Source organism: Fundulus heteroclitus, chromosome 3, assembly GCF_011125445.2.
Source record: "Fundulus heteroclitus isolate FHET01 chromosome 3, MU-UCD_Fhet_4.1, whole genome shotgun sequence".
In the NCBI taxonomy this organism is placed as follows: Eukaryota; Metazoa; Chordata; class Actinopteri; order Cyprinodontiformes; family Fundulidae; genus Fundulus; species Fundulus heteroclitus.
This window is the reverse complement of record NC_046363.1, coordinates 38,519,494-38,532,612: the sequence shown is the minus strand read 5'-3', so window position 1 is coordinate 38,532,612 and position 13,119 is coordinate 38,519,494. Positions and strand designations below refer to the sequence as shown.

At 38.1% G+C, this 13,119-nt stretch overlaps 1 protein-coding gene across 5 annotated transcripts in view; it reads left to right on the top strand.

The window, feature by feature from the left end:
* dgkb (diacylglycerol kinase, beta) overlaps positions 1-13,119 on the top strand; it is a 102,183-nt gene that overhangs the window by 26,836 nt on the left and 62,228 nt on the right. For all 5 annotated transcript variants that reach the window (XM_036135337.1, XM_036135339.1, XM_036135338.1 and 2 more), the window contains 7 exons: positions 1,438-1,555; positions 3,953-4,041; positions 4,402-4,518; positions 4,792-4,890; positions 8,769-8,870; positions 11,817-11,890; positions 12,364-12,438. In XM_036135337.1, the coding sequence (XP_035991230.1) occupies positions 1,438-1,555; positions 3,953-4,041; positions 4,402-4,518; positions 4,792-4,890; positions 8,769-8,870; positions 11,817-11,890; positions 12,364-12,438 (674 nt within the window). The remainder of the gene's footprint in view (positions 1-1,437; positions 1,556-3,952; positions 4,042-4,401; positions 4,519-4,791; positions 4,891-8,768; positions 8,871-11,816; positions 11,891-12,363; positions 12,439-13,119) is intronic.

Here is a 13,119-nt window from a genome sequence, read left to right as displayed (position 1 = left end):
TTTTTCACATTTTATGACACACTATCGATTCCTGAAAAAGAGTTTTCTGATCATATACATCAGATTTATGCGATTGGTCAGTGTTGCTACTGTAGTTTTAGCCCATCAATAACTTGTATTTGTGGACTAAGTCCTGACTGATCCTGACCCATTGTGGTCTTCATAGCCTGCAGTTGATCATCTGGGTATTCACTTGATACAGGTTCCCAGTGGGGTTATGATCCGGAGCCGTTTCCTGCCCCCGGGTCCAAATGTTCAGTGTTTCCGATCTTTGAGATTTGGTCAGTCTTGTCTTATGACACAGTGGTCCACCACGCTGTAAAATGGGAAGAATCATCCCCAAACTGTTCCGGGTGGTTGGATGAATTTCCTCTTGGAGGATTTTTTGACTTAATTTTCAATTCACAGCACTCTTCTCTCTTCTTGGTGCTGAATTGCAAGGAAGCTCGCTCCCTTGGATGAGAAGAAAGCACTAAAATTGCATGAGGTTGCTTCACTATTGTCACTGAAGATGCGGTGGTAATTCTCAGCTTTTCTTCTCCACAAACAGTGGAGCCTAACAAGAAGGACACTTCAGCAGCCATTAGTCCGTCTTATACTTCTGGCAAAATCCCAGTCTGCTGCTGCTGTTTTCTCTGTAGCTTGATGCTGCCCTTCTTGTCAAATAATATCCATGTCTTTGGTTGGAGAGTTGCCGATATTAAGCAATCTCTAGTGTTAGCATCGTCTCCCTCCTTCTTACCAGAAGATCGGTCAAGTTCTGGCTGGGTTCTCTTGCTAGAACCCATACTGTGCCTGGATACTCAACCTTTTCATTTTAAAGCTCTTGATCAGTTGAGAAGCTGCAATATTTTTGAGTTAGTTGCATTTTTTTTTTATTTTTGAGCAATGGTTTGCGTTCAATCGCTAACAAAAAAAGAGAAGAAAACCTTTGAAATAAATTTAATTCCAGCTGATCTGTATGAATAATAACCTGAAATGCAATAAGTTCTCAAAAAAACAACAACAATAGTTCAATGTTTTTTAGCCAGTTAGAAAAGTTCTTTAGGTTGTTAATTAACATAAAAGAAAGTATTTGCAACACAGAAAAACTTTTCTCATACAAACTGAAAGAACGCAATTATCATGTTGTCCACTAGATGGCGACATTTCTCCGTCCTTGTTTAAAATCCCAACTGTAGATTTTTATTTTTTATTTATTTATTTATGAATGAATTAATGAATGAAATCTTTCTGCTAAAAGAACATAAATTTGTTTCAGCGGTTCCTAAAGATTCTTGCTTACTGTTACCAAAGCATTAAAAGTACTCTGTTTGCAGTTCAATAACTTCTTGTAATCCACTACAACATCAGCCTGGAGATGCATTTAAAGCTGCTACAGTTTATTATAAAGTTGGCAATGATGTATGTGTTCTGCTTTTTTTTTTTTTTTTCCAGAATGTAAAAGATGATGGGCAGCACGTGTGGAGACTGAAGCATTTCAACAAGCCCGCCTACTGTAACCTGTGTCTCAACATGCTAATTGGACTGGGGAAGCAGGGGCTCTGCTGCTCCTGTGAGTCTGGCACTTCTTGGTCAAGATCTGACGACCAAGAATATCAGACAATCCACTGTAATTTTATTGTTGCCATTTTTATTAAAAAACAAATCTTGCATCTGCAAAAAAAAATCCAAAAGCCTTAAAATTACATCATCTGGATGGGATAATCTCACACTGAAAATCTTTAATTTATACATTTAAATCAATGTTTCGTTTTAGGACGTTTATTCAGTGGAGAAAATTTAAATTAGGACATTTAGTTGTTTGTTTTTTTACTGCAGTTATGAGGACGCATGCTTTAGGTGTCTAAAAATTTGACAAGATTTGAGCCAACAGTGAGAGGGAATCTTTTGGGCAATATTTACTTTTATCTTCTACTATTGGTGCTATCTTTAGATTCAACTGGTTTGTTCTTTTTTGTCCTTTTTTCACTGCTAACAATTGTTTTGCCCTCATATTTGTCCTTTTTAATACAATTCAAAGCCTCTACATGTGTGCAACAAAAACCATTGCACACTCTGTAGCCCGTTAAAGAATATTAAACCAACAATGAGAATTAAACACAAGAAAGAAAATATATATGATATATAAAGTGCAACATAAAGTGCACTGAGCCATTTTAGGTACGCCTGATTTAAGGTATGTTGATTTATACGTTTAAAGGTAATTGAATGAAAAAAACATTTTAAATATCTGGAGGTATGTATATATTCTTGATGGTAGAAATTCAAACAGATCTTGTCCTGATGAGAACAGTTCTGTATGAGTCTCTTTTGCTCGGTGCAGGCATCGGGTGGAAACTGGTCTCTTTATAATGTCTTGAGCTGACTTCCTACTCTCTCAACGCCTTTCAACCAGTTAAAGTGCAGCTTGTGAACCACAGCATCCTTTTCTTTAATGCCAAACCCAGTCTGAGAGCACACAGTTCCACTTGAAGTCAAACAAACAAACTCCAGAAGTTTATGTTTCTCATGGAAGGACAGAAAAGAACATTTTTCTTCCATCATTAGTACATAATGACCAATAGTTGCCACGGACAGCTGGTGACCCCAACATGCCGCTCTGCGTTGCAGTTCTCTAACAGCGAGTTTAGGAGTGATGTGTGTGATGGTCAGATAGATATTATAGTATCTGAGTGACTTGATGATTGTAGAAGATTATTAATAGCTGCTGGTCTCGCTAACTCTTGCACAGAGGGAAGGTTAAGCGAGCCCAAAGCGCCGAGGCCAAACTGCAAACTTCCTCCACGGTTAGAAACATGTAACCGGTCGAGCGTGATGTTTTAAAGTTGCTGCACTGGCTGCCTATTAGATTGAGGTTTTATTTTAAAATCTAACTTTAAGCGCTTTACATGGTCAGACCCCAACACACATCTCTGATTCGATTCAAAGATATGCGTTTTTTGGTCAGGAAATTAAAACCTTTTAGTTGTTCCCCACACCCGCTTCAGAACTGGAGGTGAGCGATCTTTCCGAGCTGTTGGGCCCAGGCTGCGGAATACACTGCCTACTTCCTTTTGAAGTTTAGACTTTGTGAAAAAAAAGCAGCTTAAAACTTTTTTATTCCAAGAAGCTCTTAGTTAGGGTTCAGACTTTATGTTATGCTTTCATGATTGTACTGTGTTTACGTTGTATTTTGTACTGCTGTGCTTTCTGTTGTGAAGAAATTTGTGACATCCTGTCGTTGAAAACATGCTATACATATATATATATATATATATATATATATATATATATATATATATATATATATATATATATATATATATATATATATATATATATATATATATATATATATATATATATATACACACACACACACCAGGGTCACAGGGGCTTTCTGTTGTGCGCAAACATCCTGTCTGTGAAAACGTGCTATATAGATTTTACTTACTTTTATGTAAAAAAAAAACAACAACTTTGAGATACATTTGGATGTCTGAAAGATATATAAATGGCAACCTCTTGGGAAACAGGAAGTTGTGTATCAGTATAAATTACAAAGCCAGTTAGATAATTTTTTTCTGGAATTGCTAACTTTGGGGATTGGAATTGCTAAAATGTTGTGACAGATGCAACAATAATTGTGGCACTTGTCACAATTATCACTGAACAAAGGATTTTTTTGTTCTCTGAACAAACTCATTTAGAGGTTGATTAGAGGTTGATTTCATACCCACCTTTTTTTCAGTGTGAGACTCCGATAAGATATGAATTTATTTAAAGATTATTTAAGGATATTTGTCAGTGGTACCAATGGGTGAGGAGCGCGCTGTGGTCTCTGGGTGTATGTCATTGAAATAGTCTGAAACCAGCTTCTGTTTTAGGGCCAAAATGATTAATGAAAGTAACCAAGTTTTTATTTATTTTTTGTCTTATTGATGATGTATTTTATTCTGCCTTTTCTCAGTCTGCAAGTATACCGTCCACGAACGCTGTGTGGCTCGTGCTCCACTTTCCTGCATCAAAACGTATGTGAAGTCCAAGAAAAACACTGAGGTGAGTCCTGCTGCTGGCTCAGATGGATCAGAGAAGGTCCATGAAGCTTCACCCATGCGCTTCATGTCCTCTAAGGAAATAATTTCATTAAGCGTCACTAATCACCAGGATAATCCCCATTTGCACCCACATTCCACACAGCACTCCCTCGTTTGCTCTCCTTTCTTGGCTTTTCTCTCGTATACTTCTCGTTTCCTCCTGATTGCTTTCCTTCCTCTCTGCTGTCTTTAATTGCAGTGTCACTTCTAACCCTTGTATACATCTTGTTTTTTTTTTTTTTGTTTTTTTTTTCCCTCCGAACCACGTTTCGTTTTCGCGCTGCTTTTCCACCCAGTATGCCGTCTCTCCTCCTCTCTGCAGGTAATGCATCATTTCTGGGTGGAGGGGAACTGCCCCACCAAGTGTGACAAGTGTCACAAAACCATTAAGTGTTACCAGGGCCTGACTGGGCTCCACTGTGTGTGGTGTCAAATCACGGTAAGGCACACCCCCCCGCCGAGAGGCAGCCACCTCCTCATTATATTCCCACTGCTTCTTGTTGTTTAGGCTTTCGTTTTGGCACCTCCGATGCCTCACAAGTCGTTTGCCAATTTACACTCAGAAAACACTTGTTTGCAGCTCAATGATAATAGAAAAATAAGACAGACACCGACGTGCGCATTTGCAAATAAAGCCTGAAAGTATAACTGAAATATTTATCCTTGTTGCCACTAGTTTGAGGTTGTTAATAATAGCTTCCACCTCCTCCAGCTCCATAACAAGTGTGCTTCCCACGTGAAACCTGAGTGTGACTGTGGACCCCTGAAGGATCACATCCTGCCTCCAAACTCAATCTGCCCCGTCGTCCTGGTAAGACTTTGCTCCTTTCTGGTCAGCAGGCCTCGAGGCTGACAGAAGCCGGCCTTGTTTGAGACCTGACGATCCAATCATCGGGCCTGTGTTCTCCTACTGAGCTCTGAAATGGCGGCAATTTATTTTTTTAGAACTTTATGTCCGAAATTGCACGAGTGTGTGTGTGTGAAGGAGGAAGAAGTGTGCGACTCTAACGCAACTTTCTAATAAGCAACAGTTGAAATTACAGTTTTTCTACCTTTGAAGAAAATCCAGGCACATAAGAAAAAGACATGGGCAAGTCATTCTTTCAACTTTAACTCAAGCAGTGGAAGAAGGAATTGTATCATTTCTACTGGCTTTCCCTAAAGTGTCTCACAGGGGATCAGCAAGTTTAATGCTAGAAAAAAAACAGGGAAGTAAAATTCAACACCTCAATATCCTCAATTTTTGCAACTTTACTGTCCCCTAATTGGCTCATTTGTTTTGTGCAGCAAACGGTGCAAACACACATCCATCAAATGCAGCAGTTTGACAAAAGGATTTGATATTTGACATATTTTTGTGTCGGGTTCAGAGGTGGGTGGAGTAGCCAATGATTGTACTCCAGTAAGAGTTGCACTACTTCAACATATTTTTACTCAAGTAAAAGTAAAAAGCTGTCAGCCAACAAATTTCTCAAGTAAGAGTAAAAAAGTATTCGGTAAGAAGGCTCAAGTACTAAGTAACTAATCGTAACAGCTGATGATTTAATATTTAATATTTTAAAATTATGTAATCGGACAGACAAAAATAAAAGGTTATGTGCAAATTCTGGTATTTTAAAGATAAAAACATTTAAAGAGAATGATCTAATTACAAAACAACACATTCAGGCAGGAGAAACACTTCTAAATCATTGTTTTTCAACATTAAACTTGAAAGCTATACGTACAGCAGGTAATGTATATAAAAGATTGTTAGAGCAGTGCAAAGTGCTTACAATGACATTATCTACTGTTTACTGTACGTTCATTTTACCTCCAAATGGCTCAATGAGCTCAGCAGATAGAAGATAACTGTATTTGAACACTAGCTTTGTTATTTTAAAAAGTCTCACTTTAACATAAACTCTAGGTTTTTGTCTCTCTGCTCCATTTTTGGTTAAAAAAGTATGCTCTTCATTCCTTAAGTTGCTTGCAGTAGGTAGAGTAGCCAGAAATTTCACTCAAATAGGAGTTGTGATACTTGAGTAATAAAAAGACTCAAGTTAAAGTAAAAAGTACAGTGCAGTAAAACTACTCCTAAAAGTACATATTGTTCAAAAAGTTACCCAAGTAAACGTAACTAGTTACTATCCACCTCTGGTCAGATTGCAGTTATCTATTTTCCCACAAGCACAGAAGATGTAGTGAACTGATCAAAGAGGGGAATAAAAAACAACAAAAAAAAGTTTTAATTATTATTTAAGAAGTCCAGCTCCTTACCAAAAGTTAAAAGTTTCATAACCGCATCTGACAGGAGGAATGACATCAGAATGGTGACATGGTGGAGCATTATTCCACCGTGCAGTTAAACATGGTGGAATTATGCTTAAAATCCTAAAATGTATCAGAATCATAACATGTAATCTATGCAAATATGCTGAATTGATATATATATATATATATATATATATATATATATATATATATATATATATATATATATATATATATATAGAGGCACATTGACACGTGACAAGGGGAATATGGAATCAAACCAACACCCTTCAGAAAGTAACTACTCTACCCACTGAGCCACAGTCATCAACACTTCCTCTCTCTCCTCCCACTCTACTAGTTGTAAATACATGACAATGAAATAAAAAAAGCTTTTCCGCCTTTACAACTTGATGGTTACATCCTCACTGTCAGGGCAGAGATTCCTCAGCTCCCTCCCGCTGTGAAAGACTGGAGAGAGAAATTTCTTCTTTGCAGACTCATTTGACTTTATTTGAGTTATTCATCAATCTCTGGATGTAAAACATTTGCTGACCAAATGTTCCACAATCAGGAGGTTTGTGACTCTGAAAACATAATTGAGGCAATTTATTTCATTAGAACAATTATCTGCTAATATATGTGGCTCACCGTTACAGAGGAGAATATTAAAAACCTAGTTTTTTAATAATAGGTCTTTTTTCATTGAACCCAGTGGGTCACTTCTTCTGCAGGGGTTTCTGCACTATACTAATACTTCAGTATAGTTTTTTTTCCTCTGCAATCTGCATCACATACGTTTCTGTGGCTTTTAGGAATCTCAAGTGAGTTAATTTGCATGAATATTCATTAAATATGGACAGGATATCCCCTGAAATAATGAATGAATGAACGAATGATGTTTCAAAACATCTAAAATAACATGTACAATAGCACATATTTCTTAAAAACAGTCATACCAATAACCAACAATCAAAGAAAGATAACAAATATAAATGTAATATATCTGGAAAAGGAGTGGGAAGGAGCATAGGTTTGTTTAATTTTTCCGCTTTCTCCACTGCTGAGCAATATTTTCAACCCACACCAACACAAGGTAAGCCAAAAAGACAATAAGAAGCTCCAAAGAGCAAACAAAGCGAAAATAAAAATTAGAAAAAATAAATAAATAAAAATAATACCTCAGCAAGAATAAGCCTTCTTCTTCTCTGTACTTCTTTTTAGACTGTGTCATGCTTGGACATTGCCTGAAATCCACACTTAAGCTGTTGCACAATCTTTGTCCACAGACAGAAACAATGAATTATTTTATTGTTGTGCGCATAAATGGATGTTTGAAATTCAATTCCCCTCTAAAATTATAACCCCCATCAGTTAAAGACTAACGTTTTGAACGTTACGTGGTAAAACAAAATTATTCATTGCTTTATACATCGCTTGTGCCGTTTTTAAAATGGACCGAATCAGCTAATTTTATTGTTTTGGACTGCAAAAATAATGGGATTGTGTGATGACTACGGTCGGCATTATGATGGCTTGTTTTTGCAGTATAAATAGACACATGCATAATGCATCTTTTAAACGTTGGCAAACTGCTTTGAGAAACACCAGTAACCTGTCTTTCAGGCTGTTTTTAGGAGCTCTTCCTTTGTGTCTTGTTTCAGAATTAGAAGCAAGACTAAAATCTGTCCAGGTTTTGCACTCAATACCTTTGTAAATTAGGTTTTTTTTCTGTTGTTGAAATGCATCAAAGCTAACAAACAAAACAAACAGCACACTCTTCATCTGCAAATGCATTAAACAGTAAACAGTATATTGTTTGGAGCACTATTTTGCTGTTTAACAAAAGTTACAACGCTGCATATGGACACATATGCTTTGATCCATAAAGTCCGATTATCCTGTAAGTCCTTCATTTTCCGCTGAGCTCAAAAGTGCTTCATGGAACCTGCAGCACATTTTTGATTTTTATTGTCAAGGGTTTTTTATTTAGAGTTAATTGTTGAAATAAAACAAAGTTTCCTGAAATGAGTTTCTTTGTGTCATAGCCTCAGAAAGAAAATTGTTGACAACAGGTCAGAGCTAAAAAAAAAAAAAAAAAGAATAATAAAGAAAGATGGAAATTGGAATTGGCTGGGAACAGGGCAGTTATGGAAGTTGTGGAATGAAAAAAGAAAAGCATGACAACAAACCCAGGAGTATGTATATATATATATATATATATATATATATATATATATATATATATATATATATATATATATATATATATATATATATATATATATATATATATATATATATATATATATATATATATATATACACTAGAATGACTACAGTTTGGCTGTGCTTGTCTGATCTTGTCTGATATTGTTATCTGTTTTGAACTGCGTTTTGGAATCAAACCTTTGACCACTTGATGCGGCACTTTAGGAGCGGCAGTCGACTCTGAGGAAGGACTCTCGGTCGAGCCAGTCGAGTCGAGGGAAGATGCAGAGAGCCAATTCTGTCACGGTGGACGGCCAAGGGCTGCAGGTTAAACACACACTTGGCATATTTCTTTAGCTTGAACTGACACATTACTGGAAAAGAAAGGAAAATTGCTGTATAATCACCTAGTGGGTCTGAGGGGATCAGTTTGTTTCATTAGTTTGTCAAGAAATCTGTCATAAAATTGTTGAAAAATGTTAAAAAAAATATATATATTACTAGATTAAACAAGGCTTATTGTAGCAATAATATCTTTATCACGCTTGAAAATGGAGAGGACAAGAGAACATGCAATTCAAGTTAGGAGGATCTTAAGTCTCGCTCCTCACCTAAATCTGCAGTCAGAGCAGTAATAAAAAACTTAAAAACAACTAGAACTGCGACAAATACACTAATTCCAGTATCCACAGTGAGGAGGATGGTGAAATCCAAAAAATAAGGAAAATGTTCTTAAAGTTAATGTATTTTTTCTTGATTTGGGCAGGTAAACAAGATCATCTCCCAATGGAGTGAGTATTTTGACCCCTAAAATAAGATAGTTAGACATCGTGCACTTGAAATAAGATGATGGAGATAAATTGTTCCTATTTTAGGTGCAAAAATCTTATTCCATTGGCAAATCATCTTATTTAATTACCGGCTCAAATCAAAGACAAATACACTAATTTTAAGAACATTTTACTTATTTCTAGTTCCGTTTTTGCAGTGAAAGTCTCCATTACGACCACTAGACACTATCCACACACCAGACTGGTGTTTAAAGCCCTGTCAGGGGGAAGCATTGTCTGTCCCACCATCATAAACGTAAAGAACAACCTCTGGGTTTGTGTTGCTGCCGACCCGCGTCCCTTTTAAAGGCTCAGCAAACCTTGTTGGATTGCATGAACTCTGTCAGAATGCTGTCTCCATTGAGTTCTTCAGCTGGATAAAATATGTCAAATGTTTTAACATACCATTTTTTATGTTAAATATCAATACAAATATAAACACAGCTCTTGATTTTGGGTTCTATTCTTGTAAAGTGGGATGTGTGTTTCTTTTCCCTCGCTGAAAAAACGTGCCTGGATCAAAGTAGTGTGGATTTTAGTAGTTTTCAGTGGGAATACTCAAATAGAAGATAATTTTATTTCAAAAGTTTTACACATCATCACCAGGTAGCTGATGAAACTTGTGGCAGCTTCACGACCAACCAAATGCCGGTTGTTACCCAAACCCATCTGATCAGAACAATAGGAGAAGGCTTACTGAACAGATATTTGATTTAAGTTTAAAAGCAGGTACTCTGAGGAGCTTCATTTGCAGCAGGTGTAAATTCAGCGACGTCTCCTCAGTGCACCCTGGACCAGCTTCCTGTTGAAACTTAGGATTTGACCCAAACCTCTGCAGTCAGTGAACACCGGCAGACCTGTTGATCATCAACAGCCCGGTCCTCTGCCAGCATGCTGCTGGCATCGGTGGTGAGCGCTCGTCTACGAGCGGCTTCATGAGAGAGAAAGATGACGAATCACATCGCAGCCACATCCATCTATGCCTCTCGCTGGCTAACCAGCGTAATAATCAAGATTATTATTTATAATTACAGGAAGTAATGGATCACTCTTGACCGGACAGGGAGCTCATTAATTCACCCTCGGCCTGCTGGGATAGCAGACAGGGGGAGTTAAGTGCTTCATCTGTGTCAGGGCGAGCGTTGGGCGAGTTGTTGCAGGACACTTCAAACGGAGCATGTGCTTTGGGCTTAATCTGAGTCGGGCCTCCTGCAGAACCTCCAGCAAACTGGAAGATTATTTATCCGGCAATTTGAAGCAAGCTGGACAAAAGAAATGGATCATAAACTACAGTACCTGGCTGAAGCAGTTGTATAATTTGGACTTTCTAACATTTAGTGAAATTACATGTCGCTTTGGATAAAAGCGTCTTCCAAATGCATAATGATACAACAAACTGCCTTTAGACGTCACCTTCATGGTGTAATTTAATATCTGTATAAGTCAAGCCATCCTGTAAAGGCCAGAGTAGTTTGCCAGAGATCATCAAAGAACATGTGACTGACTCTGGAGGAGCTGCAGAGATCCAGAAGTGGCGTTTAACGTTTTCAGCCTTCATGCAGAACACTGTGTGTGTCACTGCACATCACTCTTAACCAGTCATTTCCACTGCGAAGCACGGTCATCTTATGGGAATGCGTTTCTACATGCTTTTTGTCATCGTTAATGGGGAAACTGGTGGAGCTAAATGCTGGAGAACCCTGAAGGAAAAGCCTGGAAGAGGTTTTCTCCTTTTTACAGGCCGAACATTAAACATAAAGCCAGAGCTGCCCAGCAAATGAACCCAGACAAAAATGCATGCCACACTTTTCAGATTTGATATGAAAAACTTGTTATTTTCATCAGTCTCCACAAATAAACCCAACTTTGTGTTGCTCTTTTCTAGAGTATAGTATAAAATATATCTGTAGTAGGGGTCACCCTACTACAGGTGACCCCTACTACAAGGTAGTAGTAGGGTGACTTCTTCATTGGTACTGCGTATGACGCAGTACCAATGAAGTAGCTCTAAACTCCTAAAAGGTTGGTGATCCCTGATCTATAGCTTAAAATAAGAATAAAATACCTAGATGTTTGTGGTTCTAAATCAGTTTCAGTTCGTGGCATTTAAGTTCTGCAAACTTGGAATCTTTGTGGCCTTTACATTCAGCCTCACTGGTTCGGGTCCAACCGTAAACCCCTTTTGAAATTTCTTTTTTTTGAAATAACCCGATCTGTTAAACGTATCGCATGAGCAAAATTCCAAGGGAAAAGTTTACGTTTTCACTCCCGGCCTCGATCGCTTCACAGGAAATATGTGCAGATGGCAGGCAGGCGGTGCAGCGCTTGGAAGTGCCATATACACTTGATAAAATGTCTGAGGGATACGGGTTGAAAGTGAATTCCTGTGAAGCATCCTGCAGTCTCCAAACACCGAGGCTTTGTTTTGACATCTTCCACACAGATCACAACAATAGAGGGCACTCATCCTCTGCTGGTGTTTGTCAATCCGAAGAGCGGGGGCAAGCAGGGGGAGAGGTAAGTACACAGCCTGTCTCAACATGCTACAAGAGGCCTCTGAAGCCCCGCTCCTCAGCTACAGAGGGGAGGAAACGGCGTGGCCGCTGGGCTGACGACGGCTTCTTTGGCTTACTTAGTCAAATAAAAACCCATTCCGATTTACCTAAAGCGCCGTCAGAGAGAAACTCCTCCAACTGTCACGTGCCGGCCTGGGTCCCTTTTCTTTAACCCAGGGCTAATTGGGTTATTACTGAAACATATTCATTCACTTCTTATTATGCTGGCCCTCATCTGTTTAAATTATGAGATCAAAATATGACTTCATTCAGTTGATATAATGAAATTGAAATTAAAATGAATTAGTCTTTCTAATGGCTTCTCCTCAGGGGGACTTCGGACGTTTTTTCCAGCCGGCTGCCCGGTCCGCTGGCATGTCACGGTGGCTGTTGTGGTTTCACCCGCCGCCTTTCTTCCTGTTTTGTTCTCCTTAGGATTTACAGGAAGTTCCAGTACCTGCTGAACCCGAGGCAGGTGTACAACCTGGCCAAGAACGGACCGATGCCGGGGTATGTTGGAAAAAAAAAACAACAGTTTGTAATCAAATAATGTTTTTACTCATTTAGATTTTTTTTGCAGAATGCAGTTATTGAGCTGTTTTGCGGTAAAAGATTCTGAAGTTAAACTCATTGCAGGTTTTGATGACTGTTGCTGCTAAAACTCCAGTTTCAGGTGCATTTTGTATTAAATACATGAGATGAAATACATGACATGAAATAGAATAATTTCTAATGCAACCACAAGTAAAACATATTTAGTTAAATGGTAAAAAAATAAACTATGGAGTCTTTTATGAGTTTATCAGACGCCAGAAGCCTGGCCGATTCATCTCATATTTATTTGCTGTTATCTTATGCCGAAATATGTTCAGGATTGGATATGTTTTGAATACATTAACTAGACAAGAATTACGTCCTCTTTTAATCCAAGGGTTTGACGTATCATAACTCGTTAAAAATTATCAGGGGCTTTAAACGGTTCCAACAAACTCCACACCGTCTTTTGTTCTGAAACTAAGACAAAGCCAAAATGAAGAAGTTAGTGTAAAAACCTCCCCACCATCCCCAGTTTTTTTTAGCAGCCTATAGAACCATGTTTTGTTGAAGTATGCATGACCCGTTTGACCTTACTCATCTTTCCATTAGATGTGGAGAAATGTTGGGGCCCTAATATTTATAACACTGCTTATG